Below are 19,547 nucleotides of genomic sequence, written 5' to 3' on the forward strand. Positions count from 1 at the left end.
ACTACACGTAAAAGCAATGATGTCAGAATTCCATTTAGCCGTGTTAGTTTCAGGGTCCTGGTGTTGTACATGTCAGCTCACTGTCACACTGTCCCAATAGAGTCTGCCTGCAGGCCTCTGCTTCCACTGTCATGGCTTACTTGGACACTTGAATAGAGGTGAGCCAACGTTAATGTCGTTAGTAACACCTGTGATTTGGAAAAGATGTCTGCTGTGAAAAAGACAAACCTTTATCACAGCAGAAAGAAAATGGCTTCATTCCATTCGGGTGTCCTTGTTGCCACACCACTGAGTCAGCAGGAACAATAGCAAAGCCTATATTAATGGTGCTAATCACACCTGTACTTACTCTGCTATGACATGTCAAAATCATCACCATTTTGACTGTGAAAAAGGTCTATAGATGGATAAATACTGGCAGCCAGTAGCTGACAGTGCACAACCACACAGGTATTTCCAGTTCCTGTTGTTGATTAGAGGTGGGAAGTTGAGTGGAGCCATGCTGGGAGATTGCTGAGGTCACCAAAGTCATAATACTCCAATAAGGGTGTAGGCTGTGGCATCCTTAAAGGTGTGACAAAACAGAAACCTTAAAAAGAGATCTGCAAAGCACAGGTCAGAGTCTTTCAAGTAGCGCTGGACCACAGTTCATGCTGACCAGTTATTGTTTCCAAAACCTGCATCTCACATGGGGTAACTGAACATCATCTTTTGCAACTGAACCTGCTGTGATGGTTTCATATTTATTTGTTTGTATTTTATTGTGCAGGTGTGTATTATATTGTGTACATCCCCTGTACAGCTCAACAACCTGAGGACACGGTATACTGCTCATGGCGTCTGTGATGCCATTTCCTTCATCGTGTCATTCCATTGGTTTGTGTTGTCCTCATACAACCTTTACCATAGCGCAAGAAACCTCAACCTCAAGGGGGCGCTGTTTCTACCATGGCTTATTTTGCAGGCCGCTGAAAGGGAAGAAATGTGACGTACCAAAGGGGGCAGGGAGTGTGGCGGTGTATACAAGTCTGTGCTCCCATTCATGCAGAGTGTATACCAGCCCTCGCCGACAGCCAAGCCGTGCTACATCATCGCCAAAACACCAAGCTCTGTTCCCTCAGGCTGATAGAAAGGGTTGGTGAGTAATTTTTTCCCTTTTCGCTGCGTGTCTCTTGGTAGTCTTGATTCACTCTCTGCAGTTTTCGAAGGAGCTGTGCAAATATGGCTGCGGGGCGTTTTAGGAGAAAAAAACATCGACAAGTTAAACGAAACGCTGTGATAGGTGTCGTCCCTGCGCAGTTAATGTTCATGACATCGTGCTGCGTTTCCTTGTCGGCGCAGTGCGTAGACCCGTGCGGTGTTTACATGACGTACGGGAGGTTCTCTTAATTTTGCTTTGACACAGCCGGGCGAGCTTGTTTGGCCTGTAGCAGTCAGAAATCAAGCTCCCAGGCATATCTTCGCTAATGAAATTCAAAATTAGATCGTAGCCTACAGCACCCACAGCCACACTTCTAATTTTTATAAGCAGGTTGCGAAAAATGTATGTTGAAGAGGCCTCTTCTGCATGAAACGTTTCACCCGTCATGACTTAACTTTTTTTTGTATTTACACCGTATCTTGAATGACCCAGGTCAATGTCAGGTTTCTCACACGAATGTAGGCAAAAGTCCAAGTAAAGGTCATTCATTGACAGTCACCTGGCAGCTCTTATTACAATACACATGCAGCTCTATTATTGAATAATAATACCATGTAGTATGTATGTACCCATCAGTGGCCTATGATGTGTGACAGTAGCAAAAGAGAAAATTGAAGAAGCTAGATGTCTGTGCAAATGTCACCTGTCATTGAAGGTCAGTAAAAGCAGGTGTCCTTTGTGTAAGATCTTTATAAAGACAGAGATAACGCGCATTGTTTATGTATGTGTGGCTGAAAACCCTGGTCTTTTTGATAAATAAACAGAATATGTTTTATTGACACCGGGGGGTGCACACTACTGACCCCATTTCACACAGACCACGTGGGCAGGACACTTGATACATCACCAGACAAATGTAACCTACATTTGCCGGGCGTTTTAGTTAATAATAACGTTGTGCCTGATATTGTGTTTACCAATGACATCTGGAAAACACTTTCATGAAATGGATGATGTGGTGCTTGCGATCTGAGTCATTGTGCATAGTGCAGATAGACAGCGCTATGTGCATGAAACCTGGGGGGGTGCCATGATTAATTATCGTTAGACAGCGTTTTTGCATCCGCTTTGACATATAGTAAACGAGCAAACGCCGAATATACAATATCTAAAACAAGGGTATCGCTTTGCATGGCTTTATTGTGTCCACAATGGGATATGCTCGCTGGCATACAAGGATTTGTGAGTACTACGTCGCCAGTTTTACCGGTATCTAAGCGGCGTAGCGCTGCGACCTTTCCCCTAGTTTCTGCAGCACAGGGTAGATCATGTGATGTTGGAAAGTAGCTGGGGGAAGGGACTGGCTGCCGAAACACTGATCTGTGGATGCTGCTCCTTCCGAGGACTGAAAACGTAGAAACGACGTGTTCTGCTTTTAGAGTGCCCTTATTGAATGAAATAAAAATGGACTCTGCTAAGAAAAAAAGCACTGCTTCTCAGAAATGAAGTAAAGCTTTGTAGGAGAAATGTTGCTGTAGCCGTGGAAACGTAAAACAACAGAGCATTATAAGATGCCAAAATTAATGTAACCCTTACAGCATCAGTTTACGAGCAATGCAAGCAGCAGCCAATGCAAGACTCACCCATTTGTTTTAGGCAGGTACTTTATTTGCATACTCTCATGATGATTATATTTCCGACAGCAATTGAAAGCAACTGAAAACAGCAACTACCTCTCAGAGAGTTTCATCACCCAGCTGGTGTTTGTAATAATTAATCAGGGACAAGCCTAAAATATTTTTCTCATTTACATCTCATCTAAAGTGGCACAGTATATTAATGGATATAATTTACTTGCCCCAAAGAAATCAATAAATCTGAAATTCCTTACATATGTTGCCAAGATGTTTGCAAAGCTTCAAAACCAGTTAATACAAAAAATACCAGTTAAAAAAACAAACAAACAAAAAAAAACAGTAATACCAGAATCTTATTGTAAAGGATAAGATGCCACACCTGCCTAACCAGTTCACAGATGTATAGCAGTGGTACAACATAGTCACTTCCCATTGCATCTCCTTAGGTGTCAGCTTGCAGGAACCAGCTCAGTTGTTATAGTAACTAAAGAAATAACATACACATCAAGCTGAATTATGAAGGATATCTCTCTATTCACAATATTTCTTTTACAAAAAGGGCATGCAGTTTTTGTGAACAATAAAAGCTTTGCACTTCTTATGTTTTTTATAAATACTCTTAAGTGTAAGTGCTGTCTCACATGATAGCTTTTTAGAAAGGACACACTCAGCAGATAGTTCTCTGAGACATAGTCAAATGATTGTGCTACAGTTCAGCGCTTGACTGGTCTTTACAAGAACAAAACCTCAGTCTTAAGGTTTGAGACACAATCAAGAGCAAGTTAGATTGCAAACAAGACCAAGACGATACAGAGACCATCAAAAATGTGGCCTTTAGGCAGGTTTGTAGCTACAATGTCTAAATATTGAACAGGGGAATGTTGATCATAGTAAGTCTAGAGAACAGCTCATAAAGCACACATTTGCCTCTGAACCTGTATACTATGCCTCTGAGTAAGCATGTACTTATCCATTTAACTCAGTGTTAACTCCACCCCAGTGTTGCTTTCCCAGTAAGCATCCTTTCCCACTCAGAGGCCATTACCCTACAAAGAGCTTAAACTGATTCAATCTTGGAAATCAAGTAGCATGCTGTGTCATCGAGGAATAAGGGCTTCTGACTAAAGGGGCTGTGACAGGACATTGTGTTTTAGTTAGTGCCCATGTTGACCTAACTTTGTGATAAATTTAGTAGATGTAATTGACATGTACATTGAATATAAAGTGAGAAAAGATAGTAGGAACAAAATGTGGGTGGATCAGTGTTTTTGACATAGATCTTTTTATTGCTGATAAACTTTCTTGAAACTCACATTTCTGTAACTCTATTACCTTTCCTTTCCCTCAGTGACCCTGTACGGTAGTAGCCACCATGGCAGAAGCGCATCAGGCGGTGGCCTTCCAGTTCACCGTTACTCCCGATGGTATTGACCTACAGCTGTGCCACGAGGCTCTACGCCAGATCTACCTCTCTGGCCTACACTCCTGGAAGAAAAGATTCATTCGCTTCAAGGTGAGATCTGGTTGACATATGGGAGAATAAATTCCAGAGCGTTTATGTGTTGTATTAGGGAAATTTTGTTGAGCTTTGACAACCGTTTCTGTTCATTTCTGTTCTCTGTAAATATTCAGCTAATAAACAGTATCATAAGTACTATGTTTTTAGTTACTGATTTGCTGTCCTACTGTAGGTCTGTTGGGTTACATTAACTCACTCACAGCAGGAGTTCAGGGGTTCACCTACTCTCACACAAACAGCCAACAGAGACAGTAACCTTCCTGTCTGTTCTTTGTGTCCCAACCTTTGCCCTAGTTGTCTGTTTACACACAGTCATACTGAGTCATTCAAGTTCAAAGACCTGCTAGCATTTTCATACATTCATCTTTTGTTTAGATGTTGGTAATTAATGGTAACTCACATATATCAGCAGGATAACACTGTGAAAGCTATGAAAGCTATGTAATCAGTGATTTTATGAACTTTAGCCTAATATATTCTTTGTTCCCTGTGACCTTGATGACCTTTGTAATCCTCCGTTTGGTTGACTTTTCCACAGAATGGGGTAATGACTGGTGTGTACCCGGGAAGCCCTGCCGGCTTCATGGTAGTGGTTGTGTCATACATGTCCTACAATAAATATAAACAGCTGGATCCCTCTCTGGGGTTGATTGCCAAGCTTGGCCAACACATACCTATCAGGTAAGGCCAGTGTTGTCTTGATGTGCTGTCCTAGCATTTGTTTGAGTTTTTCTTCTTTATTACTTTATTATTCTTTATTACTACAGCTATGCAATTATGGACATGCCTCAGGTATTTACGAGAAAACGCATTGGTCTCTTCCTTCAGAACCTCCATCAGTAGCAGCTCTACATGTTCTACAGCTCTACTAGTTACAGACTGTAAAGTCATTGATGTAGTTATTGTAAGTCTCATTACAAAAACACATTTTGTTCTGTCCGCCACACCTCGTCTTCATGTTTGCTAACAATGTTTATCTAGTTGAGTGATATTGTGCAAACACTTCCATATAAAGCTTTAATGTCTCTCTTATCAACAGTGCTGGGTATTTTCCCCTAAGTCAAGGACATTGTTTATGACAGTGTTGTTAAGGTCATTACTCTCAAAATTGTCTAAAATTGTGTATGTGTTACATTGGAGCAACTGTGGGTATTAACAGATAAAAGCTTACCTCTTAAGTAGTAATAAAGGTTTTAATCCTTTCAAGACACGTGATATGTATTGTTAATCAGTCATGGTTTACTGTGACTTTGTTGACTTTGGACTGAGCTAAGTCTGGCAGGTGCTATATGACATTCATTGTCCAGTGTTTCCATTATGTTGCTGTTGTGTGTACTCTTTTAGATTGCTTAATTGGTCAGTCTTGAAAATGCAGAGGCCTTTGTTGTTACCCAAATATATCCACCATATTGTTCTTCTTTCCCTTAAGCCAGAAAATTAATTTACTACAGTATTATCTTCTTCTTCTTAAGTCCCACTCATTATAACAATATGATTCTTAAGCTGGAAAGAATAATCTCCCATACTTTAATGTTTTCACTGTGCAGTAAAATGAGAAAGGGTTGATTTGTTACTGCAATATTGTCCCCCTCTCTGTCTTTGTCCTTGCCTCACCCTCCTTGCTTCCTCTTCTCTGTCCACAGCCGATATATGTCCACAGACAGCCAGAGGATAGTTGGAGGAGTTCTGGTGGGCACGGGCCTGTGGGTCACCATAATCATGATCATGAGGAATGTCCTAAAGTCCCTGTTGTCGTGGCACGGCTGGATGCATGCACGTCATGGCTCTGTGTCCTGGTCTACTCGTCTGTGGATGGTGAGCCAATGAATGCGGTCCTCTGTTCAAGTCACTTTAGAGCAGATTCATACTGGAATGTTGTAGTGGTCAGAGTGGTATTGTTTCCCACATGAGTAAATAATGCAGTTTTTGCCCCCACATATGGAAAACATTGTCGCAGCTCCAAAGCCAGATGTATGAGGAATGAAAGTCGTAAAAAACATTTATTGAACTTATGGCTACACAATTCATGCTGCAAGGGCTTGACTGTGTTTAATTAAGTGGATATTCTGAATTTAACATTGTTAACCTTATACTATACAGTGCTGTACTGCATTTAAATTCTGTTGCATTGTTTCATGCTTGTGCACTTGTTTCACTTAATTGATTCATTTAAATTTAACTCCCATTCCAATTCCCAATGTGTATGCTATACTACACAAGTGCTACTTTGGTCCTTTTAGTTTAACCCACTGGTTATGTGTTTGCACTTTGCTTCATACCGTGCAGGTTTCCAAGTGAAGCACACAGTTACTTTAAATCCCCTCTCCCTTATCTGTTCCTCTTGTCCAGTTATTAGTGAAGGTGTTCTCTGGCAGGAAGCCAATGCTCTACAGTTTCCAGAACTCCCTGCCACGGCTACCCGTTCCCTCTGTCAAGGACACCTGCAGAAGGGTAATTTCTACCTGTCATGTCATTTTCTGTCTGAACCAGTGCTTTGTGCACATTGAATGTTAACTATGAACCAAAGTTAACATTAGATTAGAGAAGGATCATTCTCAAATTTTAAGTTGAGATAAAAAGCCATTTAATACTACTGAACTGCTTGTAAATGCTTATCATATGTCATACTACAGAGGGCAGAGCAGTGAGCAAGTACTTGTTTTAGGCAATGAAATTCCACTCAACTTGACAATCCCTCTTGTCACGTGTGGAAAAAACTGTGTAGGTTTTGATTTGTCAGTTCACACATGCTCAGGTCATTTTCTTTTTCCCTTGACTGTGTTTGACTTTGGAGCCACTAAGCAAACTTCCTGCCTGTTTGTCATTATCTGTCAGGGAATAAGAATGCATGACTAGTTTTTCTGTCCCATCCACTCTATCCTTGTTTTTTAACCTGATGACCCTCGGCTTCAGTCTTTGTGACTTTGCATTTCTCTGTGTTTACAGTACCTGGAGTCAGTGCGCGCACTGATGGATGACGAGCAGTACGAACGGATGAAGGGCTTGACAAAAGACTTTGAGAAGAACCTGGGACCCAAGCTGCAGTGGTACCTCAAACTCAAGTCGTGGTGGGCTTCCAACTATGTGAGTCAAAAAGAATTCCTCTGCCTCTTTCTCCTTACACTCCTTTGTCACAGTTTTGGACACAGTCCTGGGCCTTGATTGAGCGCCAAACTGACACCCTCTGTTCTTTTCTCTTTCCTTTTTCTCTTTGTGTTGCTCAGGTCAGTGACTGGTGGGAAGAGTATATTTACCTCAGAGGCCGTGGGCCCATCATGGTCAACAGCAACTATTATGCCATGGTAAGACGACTCCACCTGAGTGTCTGTCCGCAGACAATGGCTCAGTATTTTGTTTGAAGATTGAGCAAAAAGCTTTTCCATGTAGGTTGTGATTGATTCTCTGAAGAAGTATGGTGTATTTTCTGGTGACACCATAGTAAAAAACGTTTGATAATTAAATTAAGTGTGACCCTGTTGCAGCACTGTGACCTAAACCATAACTGTGAATTGAGAGTTATACGCAACAGTTGTTTTTTCTGTCAATTATTAACTGTCCATCTGTACCTAGAATAATTTGTCACTAGAGCTACAGAGTAACCTGGTTCACTTCCAGACATCACCACTTTTAAACTGTCAATACATCTTTTTTTAAACAATTGCATCTGTAACAAAAACTTGTTGGTCTGGATATAGAGATTGATTGTACCAATTTAATACATCTTGAATACAGTACAGTTGTAGATTGTTCCTTCACCTGAACTTGCTAATATTGAATCTTTGATGTGATTGGATACATTGTCTTGCATTCATTTAATAATACAGAGAATGTGTTGAAAAAGACCTCAGATGTTAATATTTTTATGGCGTACCACTAGTCTGATTTCATGTATAATATGTGGATAACTGTGTGCAATTGGGTAGTTGTTTTTCTATGTAAGGTATGAATACACACTTACAGCATAAACCTCATGCATCTCTGTGTAGATATATATTCTATGATACTATCTCTCTTATACAGCTTTACAGCTGTAGTCTTACAGTTTTGGGAATTTCAGCATCTTGGCCTACAAAGTTATAATTACCATGCTACAATGTGTCTTTACTTAGTGGACAGTTAGATTGCTCCAGATCAGTGTCAGATTTGTGATCATGGACTCAGTGAACTCAGCAGGATAAGTAAAACCAGGAAACTTGCAGTTCTCTGTATGTTTGTGCCCGAATGGATCAGACAGTAGATTTGACTGTTACTGCAGCATGGCAGACATGGCTCACTGCTTATCAAGCAGATAAATGAGACTGTAGTATACCAGCACTATCGAAATGCCCGTTTTGCAGCTTATACAAAATGCATCTTGCTTACAAAGCCATATCACAACAACAGAGCTGTCAGAGGAGGTAGACTTGGTATGGGGGTCAGTGGAACAACACTCAGCATGTTTGGAATAGCAGGTCATGATAGCTAGTACATATGCATACAGCACCTAACCAAAATAACAACAAAGATTCTATGTATGGATCACATGGTAACAGTATGTTCAGGGTGTTTTCATTGGCATTTACAAGTCACATCTTATGCCCATGTGTTGTTCAGGACAGAGTTACGTGTTGGATGAAATGTGGCTGATTATTGATTTATTACTATTGATCTCCTTTTCTCCAGGACTTCCTGTATGTGTTCCCTACCTCCATCCAGGCTGCCAGGGCAGGTAATGCCATCCATGCCATCATGCTCTATAGGAGAAAACTGGACAGAGCCCAGATCAAACCAGTGAGTATAGATCTCCTTTGTCTCCCTATTTCACTTCTTAAATGATTTTGTTGAACCCTGGTTAATCTATAAACATTGTTCAAGCTGTGATACAAAAATATATTAGTGCACATTTGACCGTATCAATCCTTAGTAAATGTTTAACTCATTTATAATGTATTGATTAATAGCTGATATCATAGTGTGTTTGTCTTTCAAGTTTACAAAGACAACTGCTTATCTTTCACAACCTGTTCTTGTTGTCCACAATCTCACCTGTGATGATGTAGAATATTTATATTGTCTACAGCTCACTGTGTCTAACTCTGACTTTGGAATGAGCCATGCACTGTGCTTTTTGCTTGTTTTGATGAAACAATAGTTGTGATCATGAGCTCACAAGCATTTTCTGAGTGAAGCTTAGTGAATAAGGCTTAATGATCACTGGTGATTTTCCTGGCACCCAGCAGAGGCGTCTTTTCCCGCACTTCTGTCAGTCCTTTTCTTTACCAGTCTGCATGATGCTTAAGTGCAAATCCTTTTTACATTTGCACAATACTGCCACACACTCTACAACATGTTGCATAAACATGCGCTGATCTCTAATTGTATACATATGTACAAACACCAATGCATGAGCTCGCTCTGTTACACACTCACATGCAGTTGTCTCTGTTACTGTTTTGTCCCTTCGCTGTGTTGGATGCTGCGTTAGATATACTTGCTGGCGAACAAGGTTCCTCTGTGTTCGGCTCAGTGGGAGCGGATGTTTAACACCACCCGCATCCCTGGTTTGGAGACAGGTAAGAGGAGGGCACATCTCTGCCGTGCCCTCTGACCCCTCCCCCCTATTTGTGACCCTACTACTGCCATGGCAACAGCCATTGGAAACCCTGACTCCTTGACTCAATCTCAACAGCACAGCCCTGAAAAATTCTACTGCTCACTGGCTTTTATAAATAGAAATATTGATATTAGTTTAAGTGATTTGTCAAGTCTAATATATCCTGAAAGTAGCTACATTTTAGTTCAAATCTGGATGCTACCTCAGGGCTTTGCTGATGGCATTGAGTTGGCAGGCCACTGGTTTCTGGACCCTGCTCATGTCTCCTACCCTGGCAGCCGTCCGAGGTCTCTCCTGCTCCTTAAGACTGCTTGTCAAACCAATCTTCATTGCTCCCTCTCCACTTCATCCATGCTCCTGTCCCTGTAGGTGTGTGTGTCAGCTGCTGCCTTCTTGGGATTTTAGCGAATTAGTTTGTCATCTCTGTGTGTTTGACTCTCCCCTTTTGCTTTTCAGCTCATGCTCCTACACACTATTCCCATGTGCTCAGCCCAATACGAGCGTATGTTCAACACCAGTCGTGTCCCAGGTGTAGACACAGGTAGAGTCTTTAGCAGTGCCATCTCCTCCACACTACTCCTACTGTATTTCTCCTTGGGACATTTTGTCCATCTGTTTTGTAATTGGAAATAATGTAACCTTAGTGAATGAATAATGCATGTGTGCTGGTTTATGCACATGTCAAGGACTAATTTGCATGTGACTGAAATCTAGTGTTTGAGTTTGAGAACGTGATGCAGTGATAGTGTAAAGGTAAGACCTGAAAATGTGAAACAATGCTGGGATTTCCTGCGAATATATTTATGGATTTTGAAATACAATAATCACCTTTACTCCTGGGTGATGCTCATAGGAAGGTGTTATCTAGAAATAATGAATGACCTCGGAGAGGACAGGAAGCTATTTGGCTGCAGAAATTTCATGATATAAAGAACCTTGTCGAAAATCAGGATTAAGAGCTGTTGTTCAGTCGATGAAGAAGTAACATGATATGTAACATGCATGCTCAGTGTGGAAAGGATTTCTAATTTTTGATATTAAACATAAACTTCTGCTTTTAACTCTCTGGCAGTAGAGGACAGAAGTGAATTATAGCTAATATTAAATTAATTGAATTGAATGAGAAAAGTAGTGAGATTCATTGTTTTTGGGAAATTATTACTTGTGACTCATATTAATAATAATTATATTGTTATTGTGACACAGAATGTGTAATATGTGTTTCATATTATCCATCAGATTGTACTAGTTTGTATTTGTAGGTTTTGTTAGACAGAAAGATGGGAATTACTGATTTATGATTACTGACTTTTCATACTGACATTGCTGGAGGTGTTATTACTTTAAGAGGAAGCAGAGTAGGCTAAGTGTTACCTGGACGTGAAGTTGTTATTGTTCTTGGGGTTGTTCCTAACGTAAGTATCCTCACCTTTGTCTTGCCTATAACAAGGGCAAAGCTTGTTTGAACATCATGAGCATCAACAAAACAATATCATACACTTGTATCCAAGATGTAAACAATGTTTTTGTTTGGTTTCTCTTGGGTGTGCACAGTGCTGTTCAAACAAACACTGCCTCTATTCATTGTATTCCAAACCACTGTCCTGTTCCCAAATTACTTTTCCTTTTCATCTCACTTCCTGCACTTCCCATTTCAAGCTGCTTTAGTTTTTGAACTGGATAGTGCCCCCTCCCCCTCCCGCATCATATAGTATTGCTTTGAATTGAGTTGTCTTTTCAAATGAATATAACTTAAATAAAAGAACCAGTCATAAAGTAAGAATTTTGATCACTAATCTGGTATTTTGGATATCACATCATTTACCCCTGAGACTAAAAACTGGTCACCAACACTTCTATTAGTCCCAGTAATGAAATGCTGTGACAGTCATTAGAGACAATCTTAAATTATAAGCTGCACCAAGAAACATGGGCAGACACATAAATCTACTCTCCCTGACACCACCCCCAACACTTCTCCAGCTGTCCTCTTTTACTCCCTCCTTACCATGGGTCCCTCTCTCCCAGACATCCTTCAGCACATGAATGAGAGCAAACACATAGCTGTGTTCCACAAGGGCCGTTTCTTCAAGGTGTGGATGTTTTATGACGGGCGGCTGCTGTTGCCACGGGAGATAGAGCAGCAGATGGAGAGGATCTTGGCGGACAAATCGGAGCCCTTGCCAGGAGAAGAGAACCTAGCCGCACTTACTGCAGGGGACAGGTGGGTGGTGTTACAAAGCCAGCTGCAACCACACAATTTACATCATGTATTCTCACACAACAGGAAGTAAATAAATATTATACATAGATGGGCATTTATTGTAATGATATTTTAAAGCTAATTCAGTGAGGTAATAATTTGCATTCTGCAAAACAGTAATACAGTGTTAGTAAACTGAATGTATACAGTAATTTATTAATATGGGAAGGATACAATTGAGTGAAACCCAAGTGAAATAGCCATTTTGAGCATACAATATAAACAAACAGTTTTTTAACATCACTTAAATTTGACAATAAAGAACTGTAAGCAGGATGTGTTCTGAGCAGAGCCTAGTACAGTTGAAAAATAAACAGTATTGTGATGTCTGCACTGCATATGCTGTATATCTTTGGCTTTTCTCTAATTTCTGTTAATTATAGTTACTTATAGATGAATACTCTGACATCTGTGAAAACCAAAAATTGGCCAATAATATCAGCCCAGACGCACACCTGTGGCCAGATACATTTCGTTTTTGGGTTGTCCGTCCAACTGTCCGTCTCATTTTTAGGAATCCAATATTTTAGTAATACATTGAGGGAATTTCCTCAAATTTGGCACAAACATCCACTTGGACTCAATGATGAACTGATTAGAATTTGGTGGTCAAGGGTTAAGGTCACTGTGACCTCAGAAAACACGGCTTTGGCCATAACCATAAAATTCATTTCGGTAATTATGACAAAATATAACGCAAACAGTCAAAGGTCTGCTTCAATTTGACGTCATGATGTTCTGCAAAAACACTTTTCTGGCCATTATTTAACGCCATAACTCTGTCCCTGAGTGTGAAGGGGAGAGTGTGATGATATTTCCTGCAACTTGACCCACTTGGTGGCAGCATACAACTGCAAGGCAGTAATTCTAGTTGAAGCGAAGGTGTGGCAGTGACCAAAGAAATGTAGTGGAAGCACGGTACCTCCCTCTCACACAACACACTTTTCCCAAATAAGTAATAAGATGCTTATATAGGGTTCACTTTGGAAACATGTATATTTCAATATATTTTATGATTATGTAGTTGTGTCTATACTTTTTGCAATACAATGTCAATACCAGATTTTCTGTTCTTTAACATTATGCAGGACCCCATGGGCAAGAGCCCGTGAAACCTACTTCAGCCGTGGTAAGAACAAGCAATCTCTGGACGCCATTGAGAAGGCAGCCTTCTTTGTAACCCTTGATGACACAGAGCAGCGCTTCGAGCCAGACAATCCAGTGAAGTCTCTGGACAGTTACGCCAAGTCCCTGCTCCATGGAAAGTGCTATGACAGGTGGGACAGATACACTTGATGTATTTTGTTGATGGTTATCAAAGAGTGTGAGGCACAGGTTCATTTATCAATAAACTATATATATATATATATGTTTTCATTCAGGTGGTTTGACAAATCCTTCAACCTGATCGTGTTTAAGAATGGCACCATGGGGCTGAATGCAGAGCATTCCTGGGCAGATGCTCCAATCATTGGTCATTTGTGGGAGGTACATCTGTTTAGCTTAAACCAGCCTTTAATGACCACATTGTCACATAATTGTGAGTAAACATTTGAGAAGAAATAAATTATTTTCTGGCATTATCATAAAATCAGCTTTCCTTTTATGGCTTCCTTAAGAAAAGATGAAGCTGAATTGATATATTCTAGCAAGAATGGGGGAAAAAAACTACTTTTTTCCTGATTAGCACAAAGTTGACACAATGATGGAAAAGTTAAAAGAGCAATCAATCAATTTCTTGTCTACCATTTAATTGAGTCAGTCATGTTTAAACTTGACCCTTCTTTCAGCATGTACTCTCCATGGACCCTGTTAAGCTGGGATACACTGAGGATGGTCACTGCTGTGGGGAGCCCCATCCCAACCTGCCAGGTCCTCAGAGGCTGCAGTGGGACATCCCTGCTGAGGTAAGACTAAAACAACTTTAATACACCAGGATTGTAACTGAGATTTTGATATTCACAGGCCTATGCTTCCCTCTGCTGGTAGCTTGAGTTATGTGCACCAGTGTTAGAATTTTATTACTGAAATTTCAACATGTACTGTATAGATGCATAAGTCTGCTTGGTAGTGTATATTTGAAATGCAAAAAGTAGCATTAAAATGAGTTATGTCAATTTAAGTAGTTATAGCTTAATAGCTGCAAGTTAATAGCGTTGTTAATTACAGTACTGTGTTATGAAAATACTGTCAGTGATGTTACATCCATTTACTCTACCATATCCCTCTATCACTTCCTCTAGTGCCAGGACACCATCCAAAGCTCTCTGACATTAGCCAGGACTTTGGCGGATGATGTGGACTGTCACATTTTCCCCTTTGATGACTTTGGAAAGGGTCTGATTAAGAAGTGCCGCACCAGTCCTGATGCCTTCATCCAGATCGCCCTGCAGCTGGCCCATTACAGGGTTAGTACATTCACCTCACTGGTTTCTCAAAAAATGTGTAACTCTTGTCCACATTTATTTATTAGATGTTTAGTGACCTTTACATGCTTTGCTTATAATTTTAGGTATTTTAGTATTAAATAATCCAACTAATTAAATACTTTACCTTTTGCACTCTGTACTTTAGCGAGGGCTACAAGAAAATGGTTTATTAAACCTATCGGTTTGCTTGTGATTCAGAAATGTAAGCATATTATGATGCATAAGAATACTGTTTTCATCATGTATCATAAAACATTCTCAGGATATGTGCCAAAGCTTTATGCAGAGCAGAGGCTGATTCAGTCCAGGCACACTGCTCTTAAACCCCAGCAGAGGGCAGTCACAACTTGACTGAACCACTGAAGGCTGTTGAACATTGCCAATGAATGATTTAATCAGAACATTGTTCAGCTGTAGTTTTATACTTTCTTTTCATGGTTTGCAGTATAGCTCATAAAACAAAACACAACACAAGCTCATATAAAAGGGGGATAATCAAACATCTCTCTACTAACTGGCACTTATCTTCAGAGAATTCATTCATGTAGACAAAAACTTTTGTTAGCTTACTTAGACTTTGTAAAACAACTCCCCGTGGTGTCTCTTTTTATTGCTGACCCATGCTCTCTCTCAACAGGACAAAGGGAAGTTCTGCCTGACATACGAAGCCTCCATGACGCGTCTGTTCCGTGAGGGCCGAACAGAAACCGTGCGCTCCTGCACGATGGAAACCTGTGCCTTCGTTCGTTCCATGATCAGAGATGAGACGGTAAGGCTAAACAGCAGCAACACACCTCACACCTCCAGTTACTGTGCTACTTTTAGTCACTGATTAATTGTTATTGCTCTTCAATTGTTTGGCTTGTTGTTTTGTTGTTTAGAGAGAGGAGCGCCTCAAGTTGCTCAAAATGGCAGCAGAGAAGCACCAAAACATGTACCGCCTGGCTATGACAGGACAGGGCATCGATCGCCACCTTTTCTGCCTCTATGTGGTTTCCAAATACTTGGGAGAAGATTCACCTTTCCTCAAAGAGGTATAAACTGTTGTTGTAGGTTGCTGTGAGATTTCTGCTCTAAAACTGTCACAGTTACCTTTGTACATTGCTCCCAACAATATCATATTGTCCATGTGCGTCAGCACATACCTGGATCTGTCTTCTTATGTATTTACAATAAGTGCCTATGCTCCCGAGTGCATCAGATCATTACTTTATACAGTGATGGAAATGCTGAAAGATTTGCATTATAAAGGACGTTTTCAAGGTCTGGGTCTAAACCCATGTCTTTTTAAAAACAAATCAAGCTTCTCAGAATTTGTTTGAACAAGTTGTAACTTAAAACTGGTCTTTAATTTTCTCAAGGAAGATTTTGGAGTAACTCCCGAAGGTGTTGTAGGTGGTCAAAATAAATCTTGTGCAGGACTCCAGTGTGAACAAGTGAAGAAGAAATAACTACTGCAAATTTTAAAGATGATTTTCTGGACGTCGCCTTTTGAAGCCAAGATAGATTATTCTAGGTTAAGCTTTATTTCTGGTGTAATGTGAAGCTGGCCCATAGAGTGTATAAGTACAGCCATATTTGTCCACCTTTCACAGCTCATCACTGTCAATACTCAATAACGTCCCACTGAGTATCTGATAAAGAAAAAAAGTTACGTGGGCTGAGAACACAGCATATGCTTTCTTGGACTAGTGAATTAAATATCTGTTACTTTTATGTTTAGGTCCTGTCTGAGCCATGGAGGCTGTCTACCAGTCAGACTCCTCTGCAGCAGGTTGAGCTGTTTGACCTGGTCAGACACCCAGAATATGTGTCCTCTGGAGGTGGATTTGGTCCGGTGAGTTAACATAGGTTTTGGAAACATTGAGATTGTTCTTGAAAACAACTCACAGTTCTGTTTCTTTTCTCTTGCGTCTGTAAGGTGGCTGATGATGGCTATGGTGTCTCCTACATCATTGTTGGTGAGAACCTCATCAACTTCCACATCTCCAGCAAACACTCAAGCCCAGAAACTGTAAGTTCTCCCGTTTTCCACCAGACTTAGATTAGCATATGCCCGTTATTTTACGAAGAAACTTTCTGAAATCCCCTATCCTTTTTTTTGCTTTGTTCCAGGACTCGCACCGCTTCGGCGCCAACATCAAACAGGCCATGCTGGACATTCTGGATCTATTCCAGCTTGAAAAGAAAGCTATGTGATTGCCCTCTACATGAGTGGAAAAACATAAGCAAGACATATATTCCTCCTGAAGCTTGTACAGAATCAAATGTTGGATTTTGGGTTATTTTAAGTTAATTGATGTTACAGGAGTAAGGATGATTGAGAGGTATTTAGAAACATTACCGTTAATGTTTGTGAGGCATTTATGTGTACTGTATGTATAGGCAGGGTGAGATTCTGGTGGTATTGGGTACAGGTAGTGCACAGATCAAAGTTTTTATTTATGGAACTGTACACACCGGTGCCTTAGTGACTCACTAATGTAAAAAGGGCAGAAAGGGAGGAGATAAGAAAATAAGAGCTGCACCAGTCTAATATCAAGTCTGTATTACCACAATAAGAAACATTTCAGCTAAAGGATTGTTCAGTAGCATCACCTGATATTTAAATCACGTTTTTAAATTGAGAGATGGTGCAATATTTTTGCTAGTTTTTGTCCCTGTTTTGCAAATTCCATGAATACTTTAGCTTTGTTTTTAGATTTCCTGTAGTCTCCTCAGTTGCAGCACCTGAGTCACATGTCACTGGCCAAAGCAACAAACCTGATGTACAATATCCTAACAAATAGCCTGTTGTTTGGTGTCCATTAATTTCATATTGCTTAGTTTAAATACTGAGTCTGATTCTACAGGCTGAAGAGTTGTATCCAGTAATCTTATACCTGCTGAAGCTTTTAGGAGTGAAACTGTTGATCTGTAATTACGATTAGAAATATTCAGCTTTGATCTGCAAAGTGACCCTGTACCAACAAATGGATCTACATTGCCTTTCTGACTCAAGTGTGCAGTCAGTGTGTTTGTTCTTTTTAGCTGCTATGATTTTATAATGTAGCGACGAAGGCAGATCATGTTTATATGTGCGTGTTTGTTGTTTTCACACTCAGGTTTTACTAACTTGGCCTAGCATGCTGTGGTGCTGGCTGCAGCATTTGAAGATTAGCGCTTATGTTGGCGTGTATATGTGCAACAGTAGAAGAAGCCGAGATGCAGTACAATGCCATGTGACCCCGACGAGTTGGTGGGTAGTGTAACAGGTTGCTGTTGAAGTGAGGGTTTGCCAGGACAGGGTGTGTCTGGGGTGAATGTGACAAAGTGTGACATTTTTCCAATTTCTTGTGTTTAAAAGAGTGGGGATAACTGTACTTTAAACTCTGTTGTTCACTCCATGACTGGTCTTTTAGTTCAAAATAACCAATCCAATTCCTAACTACCATGGTAGCTTTTTCTGAGATCAAGATGAGTTCTAAACTTTTATCAGCAAACTGTCAAGTTGTCAGTTGCATTATAGTGGTGTTTCAGCTGTTGCTGCCTAGTCACGTTGAGGTGCAGAATTGCTTAGTGGGTTGTTGTGTCTCTCCAATACAGTAGGAAATCATTGTTTCTCTTGGAGTAATGCTTATGTAAGAAGGGCAGAGGGGCTATCACATGTAGGAATGCATCTTTATTATTATGTATATGTTGTCAGTTCATCATATTATTTATTTTTTTTCCATGTTTTAACCTCTTTATTCACACAGCAAACAGTTTGAAACATGTATTTACTAGCTGAATGCGGCGAATGACAAGCACTAAGTTAAAGCTTTGCTGATTTATGAATTGAAACAGACAAAATGCTTCCTTTTTTTGACAGTTTTATTATCACAGACTTTGCCAGTATGTTGTAGTTGTATGACTTTTTATCCCAGTAGACCTCATGTTTACACTGCTGCATGGTTTTTGAAGATGAAGCTGTATATGTTTGCCTTTAATTTAAAGATGTGTAAAAAGAAAAGCAGCTGATATACCAAAACAAGTTTTAACAATAAAGTGAATGTCTGACAGCTGTATCATCTGAGCATGTCATCTCTTTCTTACAATCCGTTATTTATTTTTTCCCTATCTGTTTCAATAACTTCTTAATTTGGGGAAAATGATAAGTCACTTAATAGATTAGTTGATTGACAAAAATATCTTTAATTGTTTTTCAAGCAAAAATGTCTCATGTCTTTTGGTTTCAGCTTTTCAATGTGAAGATTAATTATTTTTTTTCTGGATAGTTTTGGGTTTTAGTTTGTGGGTTGGACAAAATAAGCAATCTGGAAATTGATTAATAATTGAAAATAATTGTTCAATTAATCAATCAATCAATCAAAACATGATATAGTCCAGCCATGCTAGCAACAGCTGTACTTGTCATGGCAGTGTTACAAATGCCAATGTCAGTTATTGTCAAGGTTATTACAATTCATCCTGAGAGGGGCATAAAGATTGTGTACCACATTTCTTTATGATCCATCTCATAGTTGAAATACAAAAAATGTCAACCTCGTGGTGGAGCTAGAGAAAAAGTTAGGGGATCACCAAAATCATTAAGAATGGAACTCTGGGCACCAAGAATGTCTGTACCATGGCAATCCATCCAGTATTATTTCAGTCTAGATGAAAGTTGTGGACTAAACAACAACATTACCATCCCCAAGACCCATGCCAGTAGCATGATAAAAACAATTGTTATTTGTCGCCCATATTCTCGCACATTTAGCAGGTGTTTAGCTCGGTGGTATGACCCATGTTGTTTAACTGTTAGTCCATCTAGCCATCTCCTTCCCTAAGAACTAATGACGCATTAAGTAATAAATTTGATATCTGTGAAGCACAAAAATCATGTACTTTGCACCTTGTCTGCATTTAATTTGGGTATTCAATCTTCACTTATATCAGAAGGCTTACTCACTGCCATGGTTATGTTTTTCAGCTTTTTGTACT

At 40.0% G+C, this 19,547-nt stretch overlaps 1 protein-coding gene across 3 annotated transcripts in view; it reads left to right on the top strand.

Moving 5' to 3' along the window:
- The window catches only part of cpt1ab (carnitine palmitoyltransferase 1Ab (liver)), a 19,909-nt gene extending 1,281 nt beyond the window's left edge, over positions 1–18,628 (top strand). The window contains exons 2-20 of one of the 3 annotated variants that reach the window (XM_018664094.2): positions 965–1,138; positions 4,127–4,291; positions 4,836–4,978; positions 5,941–6,112; positions 6,647–6,748; positions 7,244–7,381; positions 7,522–7,599; positions 8,960–9,067; positions 9,762–9,849; positions 11,919–12,114; positions 13,242–13,430; positions 13,536–13,641; positions 13,944–14,060; positions 14,397–14,561; positions 15,220–15,351; positions 15,464–15,616; positions 16,306–16,419; positions 16,504–16,596; positions 16,698–18,628. In XM_018664094.2, coding sequence (XP_018519610.1) covers positions 4,151–4,291; positions 4,836–4,978; positions 5,941–6,112; positions 6,647–6,748; positions 7,244–7,381; positions 7,522–7,599; positions 8,960–9,067; positions 9,762–9,849; positions 11,919–12,114; positions 13,242–13,430; positions 13,536–13,641; positions 13,944–14,060; positions 14,397–14,561; positions 15,220–15,351; positions 15,464–15,616; positions 16,306–16,419; positions 16,504–16,596; positions 16,698–16,781 — 2,319 coding nt within the window. In that variant the 5' untranslated portion in view covers positions 965–1,138; positions 4,127–4,150 and the 3' untranslated portion in view covers positions 16,782–18,628. Of the gene's footprint in view, positions 1–964; positions 1,139–4,126; positions 4,292–4,835; positions 4,979–5,940; positions 6,113–6,646; positions 6,749–7,243; positions 7,382–7,521; positions 7,600–8,959; positions 9,068–9,761; positions 9,850–10,346; positions 10,432–11,918; positions 12,115–13,241; positions 13,431–13,535; positions 13,642–13,943; positions 14,061–14,396; positions 14,562–15,219; positions 15,352–15,463; positions 15,617–16,305; positions 16,420–16,503; positions 16,597–16,697 lie in introns of all 3 variants that reach the window. The other 2 variants (XM_018664097.2, XM_018664095.2) reach the window with 2 other exon arrangements.
- The last annotated feature ends 919 nt before the right edge of the window (positions 18,629–19,547 follow it).

The sequence above is a fragment of the Lates calcarifer genome, linkage group LG10 (genome assembly GCF_001640805.2).
Source record: "Lates calcarifer isolate ASB-BC8 linkage group LG10, TLL_Latcal_v3, whole genome shotgun sequence".
Classification (NCBI taxonomy): Eukaryota; Metazoa; Chordata; class Actinopteri; family Centropomidae; genus Lates; species Lates calcarifer.